Below are 18944 nucleotides of genomic sequence, written 5' to 3' on the forward strand. Positions count from 1 at the left end.
GTGAACTGGCCAGGGACCAGTGAATCTCAGAGCTCCTTTAATTTATGTCTCACTGCACATTGCCCAGATGACTTTTTTAGCATCTGGAAATCACCAGAGCAAAGAAGCAATCTGGTCCAATCCCCTTTCTCCTGCCATGCCCCCACTCCCCCCCCAGGAGTCTGACCTGGCTATCTAGCCATTATCTCTAGGGAAGTGGAGTTCCAGATGCGCTTCAGCCTCTTTACGCACCAGAAGGGTCACATCAGGTGGAGACCAGGCCTAGGTCACTGCATGTACCCCCAGGATTTCTGCATCGATGATGAGGTGCAAGTCTGCAGCACAGCCAAAGTCAGGGCTCAGCAGCAGTGGGGGCAGTGGCAACGGTGCAATTTCTGCACTGACTGTGGGGCTGCAGCCCAGTCAGAGCTGGCACCCAGCAGCAGTGTGGACAGTGCACCACCACCCCCCACGCCCCCACTGGCAACACTTACACATCGTCGATGCCTATGATCATGTAGTAGTGACCTAGCACTGCTACTGAAACCTCTAAAAACTCTACAGTGGCTTGAGCGAAACTTGCTCAGTCCCTGCCAGAACTGGGCCCACATCACACTTGCCATCTACTGGGTGCCAACAAAGAGACCATGGTTCTAACATTGTCACTAGAAAGAATATTTCCCAATTTTGACAACAGCCTTCACCAGCACGGGTAGGGAATGCTAGCTGTACTGCAGTTGGGTTCCTTCCTAACAAACAGGATTGTCAACCCTCCAGAATTGCCCTGGAGTCTCCAGAAATTAGATATAAATCTTCAGGAGACTGCTGAGAGTCACTCAGGAGATAAATGATAGGGCATTCATGAAAATAAATATTAAATATTGAATCTAGTTTATATGGTAGTCCAGCGGGTTTTTAAAATGTAATAGTAATGTGCATTTGCCTTCCTGATATAAAGTCTATGCACCATAATCTGTAACAGATATACACAAACACACAGGCATGTTCGCATTGTGTGTTGCGAGTATGTTGATGTTTTGGAAGCCTCCCGGAATAAATTCAAACAGAGCTGTCAACCCTACTAGTAAACCAAGCATGCTGGAGCAACCACACTGGGCATTTCATTCCATCAAGCCATGAAAAAGGGATTGTTTGGAGCAAGTAGGCAGCAACCAGGAAACTGTCTCAAAGTTTCATGCAATAGCATATAGAGCACTAAAGCCAGGGATAGCTCTGGCCAACCACAGCGGTGCCAGCTGTGTGTTCAGATCATCAACCTCCAGACTCCTCCCTTGGGGCATTGTATGAATATGCGTGTGTGAGGGAGCGGGGGAAGGTACGCACGCACATGCACATGCAGATACACATTCTTGCCCCCAAGCGCTGAGCTCAGATGCTGCGATTAGCCTATAGAATTCATTGCCAAAGTTTATTAAGATTCCAGAAAGTTTAATTTTACAAAGATTTCAAATAGATTGATTCTGTTTAATCTCTTGCAATAAACCAGGTTCACAGACCTCAAATCATTCACCAGCTTTCCTAAATCCATTTGAATTTACCAGGCTCCTTTTTGATATGCAGCCACCAGAACTGGAGGCCGTATCTAATACTGAAATCGCTACACGATGGGGACTAAGACAAAATTTCCTTGTGGGCAGGTAATTCCACAGCTGCTTATACTGAAGAGTCCCTGTATCTTCTGCCACTGCCAGAAACAGGACACTGGATAAGTTGGACAATTCCAGTGTTTCCTATGTTTTTCAGGACTCAGAGGGGGGAATCAGTGGAAAGAAAAACCCAGTGTATTTTAAATCTGTATTATCACAGTGTAGCCAGGCTGTGGCAGCACTGGTTTGATAGTGTTCCCTGCTGCCCACTCTTTTGTGTTGGGTCTACAATGGGAAATAATGCTACTGCTAGCCCAGCCCACAACGTGTCTGCTCCAGTGCACGGAATGGTAATAAGACAGCAACTGTGAGAAGGGTAGCAGTCGCCTCCCATCCCCCTCTGGTGAGAGGGTTAGTGAAAGCGTATCATGATTATCAAGCAATGGAGCAGGAATAGCTGCTACTGGCTGGAAACCATGGGATTGTTTCAGGATAACTCCACAAATAACTTGGGTGGTGCATCCCTGTGTGGCCATGATGGTCAGGAATTAACCCAAGGGATAGAGAACACTGAAAACCCAGGGGTGCAGAGCAGGGAGTGGGGCTCAGGGAGAAGCTGGGTCTTAGGACATAGGAATTATCAGGTCAGTTCAAATTCATGCTCAGGGTCTGGGATTTGATAATGCAGGACTACACACTTCATAAGAAAGTGGCAGAAACCCTTCCATAATAGATATAAGATAGGCTGCCCTATGCAGATTTTCTCTGGGTCTACACTAGTTAGAGAGTAGAGTCTAACCCCTAAGACAGGAGGCTTGGTCTCCCTTCCAATGCTCTTTTACTAGCATTAACTATTAGCTAGAGAAACATGGTTTCTGCACAGCTGAGGATCTCAGCCCCAGTCATCATCTTCCCGGGCAAAGTGTACGAGAGCGCATGACTGGGCCATAAGTCCTCCCTGACAAGCTGGCCTGCCCCTGTTCACCATACCCATCTGCTCCTTCCCCATTGCTCTCCCACAGCTGGGCAGCCAACTCAGTAGCTTTGTTTGGAAATAGGACTTGTGTTTGCTGCACCCCGCTTTCTCCATCTCTTAAATGGGGCTTATTGTGACCCTGCTTCCTGGGGGTGGTGAGGATTAACCATCTGCAAAGCCCCAGAGCCTTCCAAGGAAAGCACTGGGTGGTGTTATCATCTGGGATTTAGAGAGTTAAAGCAACACCTTGGGAAAGAGAAAAAGTGCAAGCCAGCAGGCTATGGGCTGGAGGGATGTACTCTCTAATGACTTTACAGAAGCAGATGGCAAGGCCCCTTTGGTTACTCCAGCCACCTGAGCTTCCAAAGCCATCTCCACAGAATATGAGCTCAAACCTCCCCAGCCCTGCTCACCAAATCCTTGCCATGTTTCCTTCTGCTGCCAGCACCTTCTCAGCCTCATTCAACTCAGCTTCCCACCAGCTCATTCCCACCCCAGTGTTACCTAGGCCAGGACTCCAGAAGACCAAAATCCTTTGCATATTAAGGGTATCGCAGGACAAATGGAGTAGGGGGGAGGGAAGGGGGATTGACTGTATCAGCCATTTCCCTTAAAAAGTTGTTTGTGGAAGAGGAGGGCCCATATCAACAAGTGCCCTGGGCTCACAAATAAGACACCAGGTATGGTAGCAGGTGTTGCTGACTGAGAAGACATCGCTGTCCTCTGCTCTCTACAGGTCCCACCCTCAGTAGGGGCAGAGATGGGGTTCAAGGACCCAGGTCCAGATTCCCCTCTCCATCTGCTCTCCAGAACTAAACTCTGACAGCCTTGCTCTGCACTCTTGGAAGTCATAAAAGGGTCATTAGTGCTGGGAACAAGACTAGGGTCCTCCCCAACCAAGATGGTACCTTCCAAGCTCCACCCCAAAGTACAGCTCACCAGCTCCTGCCCAGACAGCGGGGCATACAGCTCCACATGCTCCCTCCATTGGAAAACAGAACACCCACCTAGCACTTCCAATCCATTCTCCTGCCAGCCTCCCTGAGAAGGCCCCAGCACCCTCCTCCATAAATGCAGGATGTTTCAGGCAAGGGTTCTTTCAAAATTCCCATAACTCCCTGACTGCCTTATAGAGAGGAGCCCAAACCAATTGTAGACCACTCACTGTACCTTGTCTGGGGTCAAGAGAGACTTCACTCCAAAGCTCATGCAGCCAATCAGTTCACTCTGTCTGGAAAGGATTGGGAAAAGGGTTAGCATGCCCCTGCTGAAGTCCCCCTGCGGCACCAGCCCTACACAAGCATATTTGTCTAAGGGCTTCCCCTTCAAGTACCAACTCACAAACTCCACTTGCCCTACAGATCTATGGGAACCTCCCCACTCCCAGCCCTGCTCTGACCTCATTCCCCATGCCAAGAGACCCAGCTCCCTTCAAGAGTAATATTAACACAAGATTAAAGAGACACAGAGAGCCACCAGCCCCCACCTATTCCAAGTTATGTTTTTCCACTCTGCCTGAGAACAAGGCCTTTGACCAATGTCTGCTCTTCCCACCCTGTCTTCAGCCTCCACTTTGCTGGTCAGGCTAATTGTGATGTTGTAACCCTGCTAATTGTGATGTCACCTCAGTCATAACCATGGCTGGATTTCTACTTCATAGGGCTGTGTCTGCCATATCAGGGACACATCTTGCATCTCAGTTGGTCAAAAAACCCACAATTCTGTAAAAGAGTGTAGTCCAATCTGCACAGAAGCCCTAGTTTTGCTGTTTTACCCTGGACAGACATTGTGCTGAGGGAAAGATGCAGGTTGCATACCCAGGCAGGACTTCTGGCCCAGCAGACAGACCCTGGAAAAAGCACCTGGCACTTATATCCAGATCTCATTGGTGGCAGAGCACAACACAGGTCTCCATGTCCCAGACTAAGGTACAAAGATCATGTTCACCTCACATTAGCATTGCTGACAAATCCCATGCAGAGGCCTGAGATTCCAGTACCTTCTCCCAACTTTTAACTTGGAAACAATAAGGGTGGAAATGGAGTTTGGCATTTGCTTCAGTTTTATGAGTTAAATTACAAGGGACGTTTTTATGTATTGTTTTAGAGCAGCCTTGTCATTCCCACCTTTGGGGCAGCTCTCTTTGGAAGTGGAGAGCACTGAAGGCAGCTTCCAGAGCCTTTATTTGAAGGAGGGGCTGAACCATTAACAAAGAGAGCTTTTCTGCCCACTGTTGCTCAGACATTTGAGTCAATATGAATTCCACCCACCCCCAAAAATGTAAGACAGTTTTGAACGGACTTCATAAAAACCTCTTCTCCTCCCAGCTAACTTCCTTCCTGCTTGAGATGCCACAATCCCACCAGCTCTCCAGAGAGTCCTTAGGACAACAGAGGAAACAAGACCTGAATTTCTAATGTTAAAGGGATACAGTGAAGCCATTTAAAAGCACTTGCTTCTGGAAGGCCTTCTTTCTAAGCAATATCTCCAATAGTTGCGCCTCCTATGGCAGCAGGGAGATATTCTTTACTACAGAATGGACTGACTGGGTTATGTCCCAGGAAGACAACTACCCCACAGCACTGCTTTAGCACAGAAACTCTTCTGAGAGTGCAGGAGGTAAAGGATTGAAGAAACATATCACTGAGCTCAGGCGGCTAATGGGCAGCCAGCACTGGCTGAAGCAGGTCAGGAGGCAGGCAGGGCTTTCCTGGCAGGATGGAGCTTAAAGGACCCAAATACCTTTCCCTTCAGTATTTCTTGGATGCTATAAACCTGGCAAAATCTTCAGGTCTGCTCCATATCTACACACGGGTGGAGTGTGCCATGGCATTAGCTGCTGCTCATGTGAGGTCTGATCACCTGTTATGGAAAGAGCACCCATGGTGACACCAGTGTCCACTTGGGGAAGCTATTCTGTAGAAAAAATACTTTCCATAAGCCATGCATAGGAACTTTCAAGCAGCAGACCAGGTAACCAGAGAGCCACCCGTGGGCTGCCACAGGCATCAGTGTGGATAGACAATGGGTGAGCTTCCCCAAGGCAAAATTCTCTCTCAGCCACATTATCCAAAACCGTATGCAAAATGCTGCCCTGGCCCTAGCAAAGTCTTCACTAGGAGTTGAATTTGCTTAAATATCACCCCACTGTAGGGGGATGGGAGAGTCAGAGACAGAACATGGAGCCTTCCAGCAGCCAACAGAAATGGAGGAGCAGTTGGGTCAGGTCGATCAGAAGCCTGCGCGCCACCCCTGCCCCGAATGAGGAAGCAGATCCAGGACACGTGTCCTCCTCTTCCTGCAGATATCTGCACGTCTGGCTTGAGAAGACCTGAATGCAATGCCAGGGCTGCTCAAATGAAACAGCAGCAGCCTGCCCTCAGTCTACTCACACAGCAGTCCCTGATGTCAAGGCTGAGCCATGGGACAAAGGGCTCTACAAGAGCTCACATGAAATTAACCAGAGCAGACAGGATGGTTCATTTTCTTAAAGAGACAGTTCTCCAGCATCCCAACCCCAGCCCCATCCTAGCGGCACCTTTACCTGGAATTCCTCTCGCGGTTCCAGACTGTAACCAGAAGACGCTTTTGTTCATCTTCCTCTTGAACTGGGCTGTGACACAAGCCAGAGAAGATGGGATGTGAGTGCTACTCACCCAGAAGTACTAAGCATTTGGGATTTTTAGCATGCTTTTACTGCCACAGTTCTGCCTCCTCAGACACAGGCACTTGCTCCAACCTTTTCTCCACAACCTGTCCCTTGGATCCCACACACATCTGCATGGCAAGAAGTACAGAGCACAGTCTTCTCCAAAGAGCTGCTGTGCACTCTTTTACCAAAGTGCAAGCTCCAACCCATTTTTATTACATAATAAAGAACTCTTGCTTGCATAGTTAAACAACAAGCCATTTGTTGTCGATACACTACTAGAAGGGAGGTAAACTCTTTAGGGCAGGTGATGAAACACAGCTCAGGTTGCTTAGGGGGAAAAATTCTTACAGGAAGATACATGTTAAGCATCAAAGTAAAAACACACCAAGAAAACCAATAAATCATGCTGTTAAATAATCACTCTGTTGCTGAATTAAATATTTTATGAGTGTAGAGATCTCGCAACAGCAGGTCTGCAAGAGATAATGAGATCTACCAAAATGCTACAAGCCAGGGGGCTCCTTTACCATGCAAAGACATGCGAGAGCTTTGGGAAAGCCTTTTACCTTCCTTGTTCATACCGATCCCCCGTTTCATTGCTGGCTCAGTATCTAGGAAATGGAGTTTGTTTCCCCGACTCCATAAGGATGTATAGAAGTTACCCAATAAGAAACTCCAAATGGGCAGGAATATTGCTGTCATGCTGTGTATTGACAGCTTTGTGAGCTTCAGCAAAGCTCTGTTCAAAAGTTCAAGGCATTTCAGCTACAAGAAACAGCAAAATAATGTCTGTCACTCCTCATTTCAGTATAAAACCTTGTCATGCATGATGCATGTTTATTAAAGATAATAGTTGAAGAGCCAATGCTGGGTCTTGGCTACAAGAGGCTCACAGAGCACAGCTACTGCGCGAATTCGCTTCCAATCCCATTCAGAACACATGCCCAGTTTGGAACACAGCACAATAGGATGGGGCTGCATCTGACCATTCATACTCACAAGAGAAAGTGCTCGTGGAAGACGGGATTTTTGCTGTCCAGCACAGTCTTGGTCTTTTGCCTGCATTTCCGATCAGTGTCCGGTACTATAGACATCTTCATTTGGAGAAACAAATGGCACATTAGCTATCTCTCAGCAAACACAAACTCTGGCGAGTCATTAGCTCATTGGTGCTATAATTATCAGGAGACCTGCAGAACCAGCTGCATGGATGGCTAGGTCTCAAAGACTGAGTTGAGCCTATGCTGGCCACATTTACAGATCACTTGGGATTGTACATGTCTAGCAACAACATGACAAAACTTCCTAGGGTAAAGCAAGCAGGACAAATGCTGCTCATGAGCAAATACTATGGAAAAAATACAAGTTAAATATCAGAAAATCCAGGGGTTGATTTAACAGCCCCTGACCCCTCCCACCAAGGGGTTGAAGACCTGCAGTAGGAGTGCATCATACACCATATTGTATGGTGCATTGCATCATATAATAGCATGCATTTTTGTTCAGTCAGAAAAGAGAGACAAATAAATGACTTATTCAGGTGTCATCTGCTAAACCTACCCCTAGTGTCTGCGGCACTTTTGCTACTGTTTGCCCAAGGCTGAACTCCTTTCTCCCTTTTCCTTAATCTGCATGATGGAATATTCTTGCAGAAAATGGTGTGCATAGGCACATAATCCTTGTTAACCCAAACCCAAGCAAAAGCCACTCAGCTGGCATCCAACTCCATGTGAGCAGTGATGCTGTAGCAGTAAATTCATGGTCTGAGGCTGACAGCCCCACAGGAGCAATTAACACAGTGATCCAGCATCTTGCAAGAGACCAGCTGTCTTCGCTCACCTGATGCAGGAAAAACACTTCGCGACAGATCAGTCGGAGGAGAGGTCATTCGAGACAAATGGAGAGGTCCATGAAATGGCTGTGACTTGATTTATGCACATCCCCCAACTAGGTGTGGGGAAGGGTGATAGCCCAGCGCGTGGTTGGGGAAATATACCTCAAAGTCAGGAAGGGCACCAAACAAGATTGTCCTCACAGCACACACTGAACCCAGAGCTCTGCAACAACTGCAGAAGAACCCACCTTCACATAAGAATCACACGTCCGGTACTCTTTGCCCATCAGGCCTTTTGCTTCCATAACTAAAAATAAAATTAAATGTGGTTGGAAAAAGACAAGAAAAATAACATCTTCCCCCCGCACTGTGCTCCGAGAATTCTCTGCTGCCCCGGCACTGCACATGGACAGCAGGGCTCTTCTTTGCTCAGAGCCTGAGGCACAGGATTAAACCAAAGTCTCGCATAGAGGGCACAGGCTGGAAGGTGACCCTCCTGGCAGGCTCCCTACATGCACCTCCCCAGCACCATGGGCACCCTGGCAGCAGGGCAGGCTGCAGAGAGAAATGATCAATGGGTGTAGTGTTTTTAAGTAAAATTGTACTACAAATATTGGCATCCTTAAGTGAAGTTTAAGGCAGATACAGTTCAGCATCCAGGTGACAAATTGCATTTCATGTGCCTGACTTCACACAATTCAAGGGCCCAAGGCACCTTACCCCAGGGCCAAGTGTATCATCAAATCAAATATCAAAAGCTCTGTGCTGATCTCAGCTCCGCCTATGCAAACCCAATATTGCTCCACTGACTGCAGCAGGGAGGTGTCATGTTTTCCAGCTGTGTGAGAGAAATCAGAATCTGTCCCCAGTGCACAGATTGTACGTGGCAGTCTGTCATGGCTGAGCAAAGGTCATTCAGAACATGCCCAGCAAGGTGGCAGTGCCTTTTGCATTCAGCTGGGAGATGCATGCATTTCTCTTCATCAGAGCTGGGACCATTGGAAAATGCAATTCACAGTGCAGCAAATGCTATGGGAGCAGAGTGGGTTCAGCAAGGACCCACTGTTCTCGCATGCTATTTTCCAAAACTGTGTTTGGGGCTGGCCCGCCCCAAAGGCTAAAAAGGATTATTGTGTTCATTCACTTTGGCTTCCAGCATCACCAGAGGATCCCAGCCACGGATGTCTTCAGTGACCTCACAAGTTGTGGCTGACCTGAAGCAGATCTTTTAGAAAGGAATTCCCAGTCTTAGTTTAACACCATCAAGTACCAGAGAGTCTACCCTATCACTAGTCAGCTCTTCCAGTGATTAATTGCTCTCTCAACACTGTGTTGAATACACATGCTTTACTTCTAGCCCAGATCTCCCTAGCTTCTGCTTCCTTGGATCCTATTCTATCTTTGTTGGGTTAAAGAGCTTCCTGCTGTCTGCACATGATGGCTCAGTTTGTCCATAGGCTCTCACTCAGGGAAGCAAACACTAGTCAAACATATACTAGAATATGCTTGGTGGGATCTCTCATGCAGCCATTGGCTAAGGGTTGGGTGGTCTAGTTATGTGTGGTGGGGCTTCCTCCATGACCCCTGCGGAGCTGGTTACTACCCTCCATGGGAGTGGTACTTGGTTTTCAGCCTAACACTTCTTCTGTACCTTCATCCCACTGAGCCCCTTGGGATTCGGCAGCCCTGCTCCATGGGGATGGAGGGATACTGCCCCTTTGCACCTGACTCCACTTCTAATAGTTTTCTCAGATCAAGGAGAACAGATGCATTCACAGGGGAAGGGGTTTTATTCCAGCTATGACTCAGCTTTTTGCAAACTGAAAAAAAAGAAGATGGGAGTCAGCTGTTTAGCTAAGGGTGGGTGAGTGGGGCACAACCAGCCCCCAGTGCTAACTTAGAACATCCTACTTATGGCTCTGATAGGCATCAAGGTTAACAACCCAGCACTAAATTCCCTCACTTCAGGAATGAAGAGGTCCCAATATATATATGTGAGACCTCCAATAAAGCAGCAAAGGTACCCAACACTCCTGATCCTCTAAAGGGAAGAGAGCTGCCAAGAGTGGGTCTTTCTGTCCTTCTTTATGCAGCAGAATGAAGCGCTGATGACTCCATTTCAATTTTCTGCCAGGCACCTTTAACATTCTCCAGTGACATGCACTCAGCCCCACTGCTGGGGTTAAGCATTTTGCTCCCCTGTGCCATGTGCACTGCTGTATAGCACTGCTCATCTCTGAAAAGGCATCCAGCAAAATGCATATGACACATTAACATCACTTCAGGGGCTTTCACTCTCCTGTGGCATGAGGACTGCACTGAGGACATGGCTTTGCACTGAATACCATGGTGTCAGATGCACAAAGGCAGTCAGGCATATAAAGATACAGACAGGCATCTAGTAGAAATTAAAGAAGAACTACTCAACAGGTCAGGTGCCCAACTCCCCTTAAAATCCATGGGAGTTAGGTGCCTAATCCACTTGACACCTATTTGCATCTTAGGCACTTGACTCCCCTTGTAAATCCCTCCCTGACATACTGGCAGCTGCTGTGGAATCCAGTGGTTTTAAGAAGAGCCTGCTGGGCACTGCAAGCCCCTTTCCACCACTCCACTGCACTTTATGTGCAGCAGTGGCTGGTGAGCATTCAGGAGAAGTGGGGATCACTCAGCCCCTCCCAGCACAGTGCCCCATTTCAGTGCAGCACAGGCCAGCAAGACCCTTGAGGTAGGGTGGAACGAGCTCTGGGGGTCATACTATTTGAGGCTAAACAGCACAATGCCTACACTATCAAGTGGAAGTGTTGGGGGCTTGTACCCCCACTCCCAACTGAAGCCCCATGCAGCAGCAGCATAGTCAGCCTACACAGAGAATGAGGACAGCAGCACTCCAGCGAGGAAGCCAGCTCCTCTTTCATGCTCCAGAGGGTTTGACAGAGCCCACTGGAATCAAAGCGATTTGGGAAACTGTGCTGTAGCTGTAATGTTGAGCTCAGTGATTCTGGCTCCTAGGGGAAACAGAGGAAAGGAAAGGGATGGACAGAGAGTGATGTGCAGACAAGCAGGCAGAGAGGGAGGAACTCTGGCTCTGCTCTCAAGAGCTAACCCCAAGCTGGTTGGTAATGGATTTGCAGCCATCACTGTTAGAAAGTTTAGTGCCAGTAAATGCCCTGGGTGCTGTCAGAGACCTAAAGCATAGCCTCATCCCACCAGGCTCCCATACCAGGTCCATGAGTGCGCCAGCCAGAAAGGGCCCCTGTATTGGGGCTACCCTGAATAGGTCCTGTGACTGCAACACTGCTGACTCACTCATGGGAGAAGTGAGGTATGGTACAAACCAGGAAGGTCCTGCCAGGAATGAACCTGCTTCACCTGGTTAAAAAACCTGACTAGAGCAGGGTCAAGGAAGGTAAAGGGCAAAGCACTGCTCTCCTCACACAACGCAGACCCCACTGATGAGACTGTACGGACCCCCCTGTTCTGCCCCACAGTGCTCTGTCCCTTCTTGCACTGGCTGCGCCATGTATAAAGGTTGAGGAGCCTATTGCCACCTTAGCAATAGGGTTGGCCCTTTCAGGTCCAATAGCACACTCTCATGGCAGAGAACCCCCAGGAGAGCTGGGTGCAACTCTTCAGGGAGCAGGGAATTCAATAGGCAGAAACGGGCAGTTCTGGGGCCACCAAACCTATTTGCAAATTTGAATCAAATTTGGCAAATGGCATTAGCCAAAAAAAAAAAAAAAAAAAAAGGAAGGGAAAATCAGAAGAGACAAAACATCTTGACTTTTCCTTTTAAAATAATATTTGCATTTTGAAACAGGCAGCATTTTCAAACAATGGAGTTAAAAATGATTAAATAACCTAAACAGGAAAAGTTTCAATCCACCCGCAATGGAAATGTTCACTCCCAGCAGTGGACCCCGGTGTATAGCACTTGGGCCTCTGCAAGACCCCACAGAGGGTGTCCTCTCTAAAGCTGGTTTCATCTGTGCTAGTGATCGTAACTGGGTGCTGTGGCACCATGTCGAGTTCAACACAACCAAGTAATACTTACTGTGCAGCATGAGACACCTGCCCTGCACATCGATGGACAGCTTCAGCTGACCTGAGGGCAGAAAGCAAAAGGAGCAGGTAAGGGAGCTGATGTGGAACTCACCCTTGGAGATTTCCCACCAAATAGGCTTCAACAGCCTGACTGGCCAAAGACAGAGAGACCCCCTCAATACACACAGTTTCATCCTACGACCAGCTTCATCCCAGCCTCTCTGCAGCAGTTGCACAATGTGCTGCCTACTCCCGTCTCTGATCTTAAAACAGGGATTATAATACTTGACATTCCCACAGTTCCTCTGTCCCAGGTCCCATGTAAAAGAGTGGACCTAACATGCTGGTGTAAGGACTAGTGGCGTATCGTGCTGTGGAGACATGGTGTGAATCAAAGCCAGTGGGTGCTCCTAGAGCAACTGCACCCACACAGCCATGTTTCTGAGCTGTTTCTGATTTGTAGCCAGTGCCAAGCTAAGGGGGAGCAGAGTTTGAGAGCAGAATATGGCACAGAGCAAGTAATGGCCAGAGGGAGTAGAGGACTGAGAGGTTCAGACCAAAACAACTGGTTCTGAGTCCTGGTGGAAGAAAGGCCAATTCCTTAGAGCGCTGCTTTGTCCAGGAAGCCAAACCCAGACATGCCCCAGCAGCACTGGGAGCACAAGACCAGGACATGGATGCTGTTCAGAGAGAGGAGGAGCTGAAGCCAGCTGCCCTCTCAAGCCAGATGCCACGCAAACACCTCCAGCCCTGGCAGACAAAACATCTCCCATTGTTCAGGCCTACACTTCTCCAGCCACATGGAGAGAAGCAGATGGCAAGGGCCTGGCCTCTTGCCTGCCCACAACCTCAAGACAGGAACATCTGCTAACATTATTACCATCACAAAGCAGTGGGGCTTGTCCCCAGTGAGAAAGCCCAGAGTTTAATCAGTCAAGTTCACTTTACTAAGAAAGAGATGTGAAGCCTCCCCAGCTCTAAGCCCCACATGCTGGCAGAGTGGCCAGTGCACAGCTAGGACAGTGCAGAGAGTCTCCTGTGTATGCGGCAGATCGCTGGGTCATGGCTTCATTGAGTACCCTGGCCATTCCAGTCCGAGGACTGAAGCATCAGCCTCAGAGAGACCTGGGAGAAGAAGCAACGCAAGACATGCGCATACGCAAGCAATGCCCACAAGGAGAATGCACCAGAGCAGAGCCAGGGCCATGGTACAGCAGGCTGCATTAGCTCTATGTAACCAGGGCGCGGCATCTTTCATTCCAGGATCTCACTCTGCTGGCAGCAGTACCAACCACAGCACTTAGCATCCATATGGCAGATGACTTGTTATTGCTACCACTGTGCCAGTCATTAGTCACAGCCCCATTGTTCAAAGAGAGAACAGAGAGCCCCATCAATGACAACTAACTTTAACACCCCCTTTCGGCTGGATTTGCGACTTCCAGCCTTCTGAAGATGCTTCCAGCAGCCCCATGAGTTGCAATCAGCTCTTTTTTGGGCCTTGCCAAGCTAACAGGGGTCCACTTGGCATGCAGAAGCCAATTTGGCCTGAGAGGCTTTTTACTCCTAGACAGCAAACTAGTGACACTGCCATCCCAAGCAAGCAGCCTGGGCATTGCTCCCATAATCATCTGCCTGATGCACCATGGGGGGTGGCATGTTGCCATTGCTGGGGTTGGTACACCATGCTTTCCAACTGTCACAAATGTTCAGGCTGTTTCCTGTGACCAACTGGAGGCTTCTTGGTGAGCTGTTATGCATTGGGTCTCATAGCCTGTGGGGGTCGTGACAAGAATAGCACAGTGTTTGCCCACAGAGAACAAAAGCGGCCATTTTTACCATGCCCATCACAGCAAAGGCAAATACTCCCCACTGCCCGAAAGATAGTAGTGCAGGGTGCTGGCCTCCCTAAAGGGTAAAACAAAGGCAAGGGCTTACCTGTGGGAGAAATGGCACGTAACATTACACTTCCTGCTTCCCCAAGTCCCATACTGCACCAAAGGACAGGGACCAGAATGCAGCTGTGTGCAGAAGTGACCCCAATGCCAAATGCAAGTCAACGCCACGGTAGCAGCAATGGAGCAAACACACAATGCTTACAGCAAACACACAGCCTTATACAGGCACATGTCACTCCACTCTGGAGTAAAGTTATCCATCAGGAAATGGGAGTAACGAATCTGTAGAGGTCCCCTGTCCACACCCTTTGTCAATGCATCTGGGAGCAGCTGTTTGCTCAATACAACCTGACTCTGCCACCATTGCCTCTTAGTGGCCAGGTGCTATAAAAGCACCAGCTGCAAGCAGCTACAGTAGCTTGGAGTCATATCTACAATGAAGCAGCAGCAAGTTCTGGCCAGGTTGCACCTTAAGCAAGCAAAAATCAACACAACCACTCTGTGCAGGAAGACCTCTGGGATCCTGTACTAAAAAAATCATTGAACAAGTCACTTGCCCTCTCTACACTGTGACTTCACCATCTGTAAAGCAGAAATAATGAAATTCGTCATCCGTGTAAAGTGCTTCGAGAACTAGGGATGAGAAGCCTGATGTTATTAAAAGCTGACATTGGTCAGACACCACAATGTTTGGGAGTTACCATTCCTAAGAGCTGCTAAATGCCACATACCCCAGAAAGGATCCTTGAGTGGGTTTGATGCTCTGGGTGGATTCCCAAGGGCCACAGGGATCTCTAAACAGGTAGTTAAGCCAGCTGTAAGGTTCTTGACATTGCCAGGGTGAGAGCAGATGGGCTAGATAGACAAGATTTGGCTCCGGGAACTTTCTAGTTACTTTTCTCTGGAGATCCTCCAATATTTCATTCCCATCTAGGTATACGTGGAGTATGAGAAAACTCTACCATAAAGCCCTGGGCTAGATCCAGGCCAAAAGACTAATTTCACTCAGTTCCTTAAAAGCCCTGAAAATATGTTGTTGTTTTTGTTATTTAAATTTATATCCTACTCTATCCAGAAAGGCTCAGAGCTGCTTACAGTAAGCGACAAACAAGCTCATTCCCCAAATGACACCCCATTCTAACTGTTCTGTGTTGAGCTGAAACATATTTTTTTAACATTTTTCATGAACCAAAAAAATGGGGGGCAGGGGGTGGGGGGGACTAACTTTTAACCAAATGTAATGTGTCAAAACAGACTGCCTCATTTCATTTTCAAGCTTAATTTTCCTTTAAATACAACTGAAGTCTATTCAAACCAAACATCCCTTTGCATCAAAGAGTTTTGTTCTGGAAGTGTTGAAATAAACCATTTTCACTTTTTTTTTTTCAGAACTTCTCTTAGGATTGTTTATTTCAATGAAAATTCATTAGTGAACTCAACACAAATTTGCAAGATGTTTCAATCCGCCCAAATCTAATTTTTTTTCAGTAAAAATGGGACCACCAAAAATGTCGCCCAGCTCTGGTTCTGACATATCACCTTAACTCAGTTGTTCTCAAACAGGGTGCCACAGCATCATGGGGTGTTACTAGACCTTTTCAAGGGTACAGTAGTGCCACCACTGTGGTCACTTGAAACTGCCCCACATACTACGTTTCCAAGAGGGTGAACTACTACTGCCTTAGCCACTTAAAGCAGCCTTAAATCTGACTCATACAGGCATCTAGTTAACCAAAGTGCTTGCAGCTTTGGTATTATAGCTTCTGCTTGACTCCGACGTTGCGGGTGCGGGTGAGACAGGGAGAGAAGCATAGAGTCGGGGTGCAGACAGAAAGAACGCTTGAACTGTTCAAAAAATGTTACTGATTGGGAACCAGTGCACAGAGAAAACACCAGATTTTATCCCAGCTAGTGTAAATCAGTGCAGCCCTATTGAAGTCAATGTTTATTTACTCCAGCTGAGAATTTGGCCTTTGGTGTTTAACATGCTACCAGAACAAACCCAGCCTTTGGACCCCCACTTTAACCCTTTTTCTATCTTCAGATCTCTGAAACCGTGGGAACAATCTTGTTGTTCCACAATTAACATTTAACAATGGTTATGCTGTGAAAGCAAAAGGATCCCATCTAACCAAGCGTGACCAGGAGTCAGCCTGCTAATGAATGGGGACCGCAAGGAGAAAGGAAGCTTTTGTGCAAGGATAACTTTGGGGGAGTGGGGAGAGGAAGAGCATGTGAGAGAATCAGACCGAGGAGTGGCTAAGGGGGATCTCATCTCCCTGAAAGAGCATGTGGCACTCCTACATCCTGGGCTGAGCTGAAATAGAGCTTGAAGCAGATAACAAGGGTGCAGCAGGGGTGAGAGTTTTTAAAGTCATTTGAGGTTCATTTTCTGCCCACTAGTTCTGCCCACTAGCAACAGTCTATAAAGGAGTACTCCAAGTAGGCAATGGTCAGAGGAGCAGAGCATGGTGTGCTGAGGCACCTAGTTGGTTTGATTATGCTGCATGCAATTATACAACCATTATCTATCATTATTGGTTTATCATAATAATGAAGGCCCTGTTTCACTGGGTGCAACACAAGTAATTAACAAACAGAAAGGGGAAGGACAAAAGCAATGCAACAAAGGCACTGAACTGTATGGAAAGTGTTAACCTCCCTCTGGTGCATTAGAGATTTATCCCAGTGGTCTCATCCAGTGTGAAAAGCCTTTTCATCCTATAGGGAATGGGCTGTAATGCTATAATGATCTCTCAAAACAGATTTTTCCCAGCCTTGCTCTAGCCACTGGGATAAACTTTAACTATAAATGGATGCTTAGGAGACAACTGAAGCTGAATTTGAGGATAGAGTCTCTTGAACTAGGGAGTGGGATTCCAAATGGCTTATATGATCCTTGCAGTGGGATCCCCAGCCTTTACCAGCTTGGTACTGGTTTCAGCAACCCTAGGGGGTTGGAGCTGTGAAATGACTTCTGTTTCTGGAAGGAGTCTGAGAACCGGTGGTGCAAGAGCCTGAGGAAAGGATTTGTTAAACAAACAAAACTCCAACCACATAGAAATAGGGTTTCAGTGGAGGCATTAATATTTTCTCAGACAGGCAGTCTGCTGCTCTTCCCACTAATCTCTGCTGGAAGGAAAGGCAGCCCCTTTCCTTGCACTGAATGCTGAAAACTCTTGTAAACTCTTCAAAAAAAAAAAATCAAGGCACAAGGAGCCAATTTTGTTGAGTTTCCCCCGATTGATGGGATGTGTTCAAGGGCTGCATTTCCACCCACCTTCAAGTCCACAGAGCTAGAGGTGGCTAAAAAAAAATGGCTCTGTGCCTTGTTTTCCATGTTCCTTTTGCACAGAGCAATAAAGCTTTCTGCACCGGTCCCCAAAGGGTGGAGTTTTCTTTGAAAAAGTGTGGTTCCTCATCTCTCTGCGTTTACAAAGGTGAGCCTTGTCTACCCTTCCAGCCCCAATGGACAACCATGAAGCACCAGGCCTGTGCTTGCACTAGGAAAAGGCTAGAGGGACTTTTACAAGGAACAGCTAACACAAGCCAACTGTAACATCCTAGTGGAGTAAGGAAGAGGGTAGCTGGATCTCAACAAGCAAGGAAGCAAGAGCTGATTACATGTTAGGGAGAATTATCAGCCTTCAGATCCTTTGAGATTTGATTTTTGCACATGTTTGTAGCTCCTGTTTAACACAAATGCTTAGGAGCTGTGAGGTCTGTAGGTAAAGAGTTGCACCCCTCTCCAGACCCAAGACAATCAGACCTGGACTGTGGGAGCCTCCCTTCTACTTCTTGCACCTGCCAAGAAGCCCTCCAGCCCCAACAGGAAATTCAGCCTCATCACACCTGGTCCCTTTTTTCAGTCCATCTGTATCCATCCCAAAAGCACAAATTCTTCTAGGTCAACTTTAAACAGAAATCATTTGTAGCAGTGTCCCACCAGCATACTCTCATCTCAGCACCAAGCCAGCCACCACAGGTATCCTCATTCAAACACACTTGCATGTCGTTGAGAATAACAGTTTCATGATACCACTCAGTCAATGCTTGATTCAGAGAGAACAGCTACCGTCTCTACTAGTGTTGTGAACCACCTCTCATGATTTCAGTAAGTGTCACTAGTCTCAGGGTATTTCATGTTTGTAAAGTGTCAGCTCCTGAAGTCAATGAGATTATGGGAGAATTTCAGTCTTCATTTACAAAAATGAAATTTTCTGGCCTTCGGGTTGCAGAGGAAAGCTTAACAGAGCCATCCAGATGCATCTCAATGTTCAAAACCCAAAAGGCCCACAAACATGAATAAAACATCATTAACTATTGAATCTTGTGATTTTCAGGTAAGCTTCTGCTTTTTGGGTCTGACTCACAAAACTGGAGTTCTTGGGACTAACAGTTCTGGGTATGTCAATGGGGGCACCACCACACCTTGCCATCCTGGACTGTGGCCCTGGCCTCAAGATAGGGTGGGAAGGGAAGGGGAGCAGTGATTCGGAGTGAGTGACTGAGTTCCCTATGGAGGGGGACGTCCCGGCAAACGAGCAGAGTTCCCCCTCTGCTTCTAGCTGAAAAAGGCAGGAATTGCATGATTTTCTGCACTGAATTTTGACATTATTTTTTTAACCTTTTAAATTGGACTGTGCTGCTGTGAAAAGAAAAAGGTACAGCATCACTGAATCTCAGTATGGAGAATCTGCATTGCCTCAAGGAGAAAAAGGTCACCCCTCTATGTATAAAATAAGCAACAGCTGAGATTGTTAAGGCCCCAGGAGAAGTCAGACTAGTGTGGGGTTTGTCATGCACGTATGCATACAGAAGTACATGCACACTTTCTTTTAATGCTTTCCTTGTATCCATCCTAAGCTCCCTTGGGAAGAGACTGCTGTTTCCTCACAGGTGCCTGCTGCTCTGCTCCGGGACTGCAGCAACTCATCACAGGGAATGAGCAGCA

The 18944-nt window shown here is 47.5% G+C and overlaps 1 protein-coding gene across 5 annotated transcripts in view; it reads right to left on the minus strand.

Annotated features, from left to right (window-relative positions):
* Positions 1-18944, minus strand: part of RGS3 (regulator of G protein signaling 3) — a 181006-nt gene that overhangs the window by 133457 nt on the left and 28605 nt on the right. For 4 of the 5 annotated variants that reach the window (XM_006022634.2, XM_025203071.1, XM_025203073.1 and 1 more), the window contains exons 3-7: positions 12103-12153; positions 8297-8355; positions 7214-7308; positions 6107-6175; positions 3733-3793 (exon numbers count right to left, since the gene is read on the minus strand). In XM_006022634.2, coding sequence (XP_006022696.1) covers positions 3733-3793; positions 6107-6175; positions 7214-7308; positions 8297-8355; positions 12103-12153 — 335 coding nt within the window. Of the gene's footprint in view, positions 1-3732; positions 3794-6106; positions 6176-6780; positions 6980-7213; positions 7309-8296; positions 8356-12102; positions 12154-18944 lie in introns of those variants that run through there. The other variant, XM_025203074.1, reaches the window with a different exon arrangement.

Source organism: Alligator sinensis, unplaced genomic scaffold (genome assembly GCF_000455745.1).
Source record: "Alligator sinensis unplaced genomic scaffold, ASM45574v1 scaffold235_1, whole genome shotgun sequence".
Taxonomy (NCBI): Eukaryota; Metazoa; Chordata; order Crocodylia; family Alligatoridae; genus Alligator; species Alligator sinensis.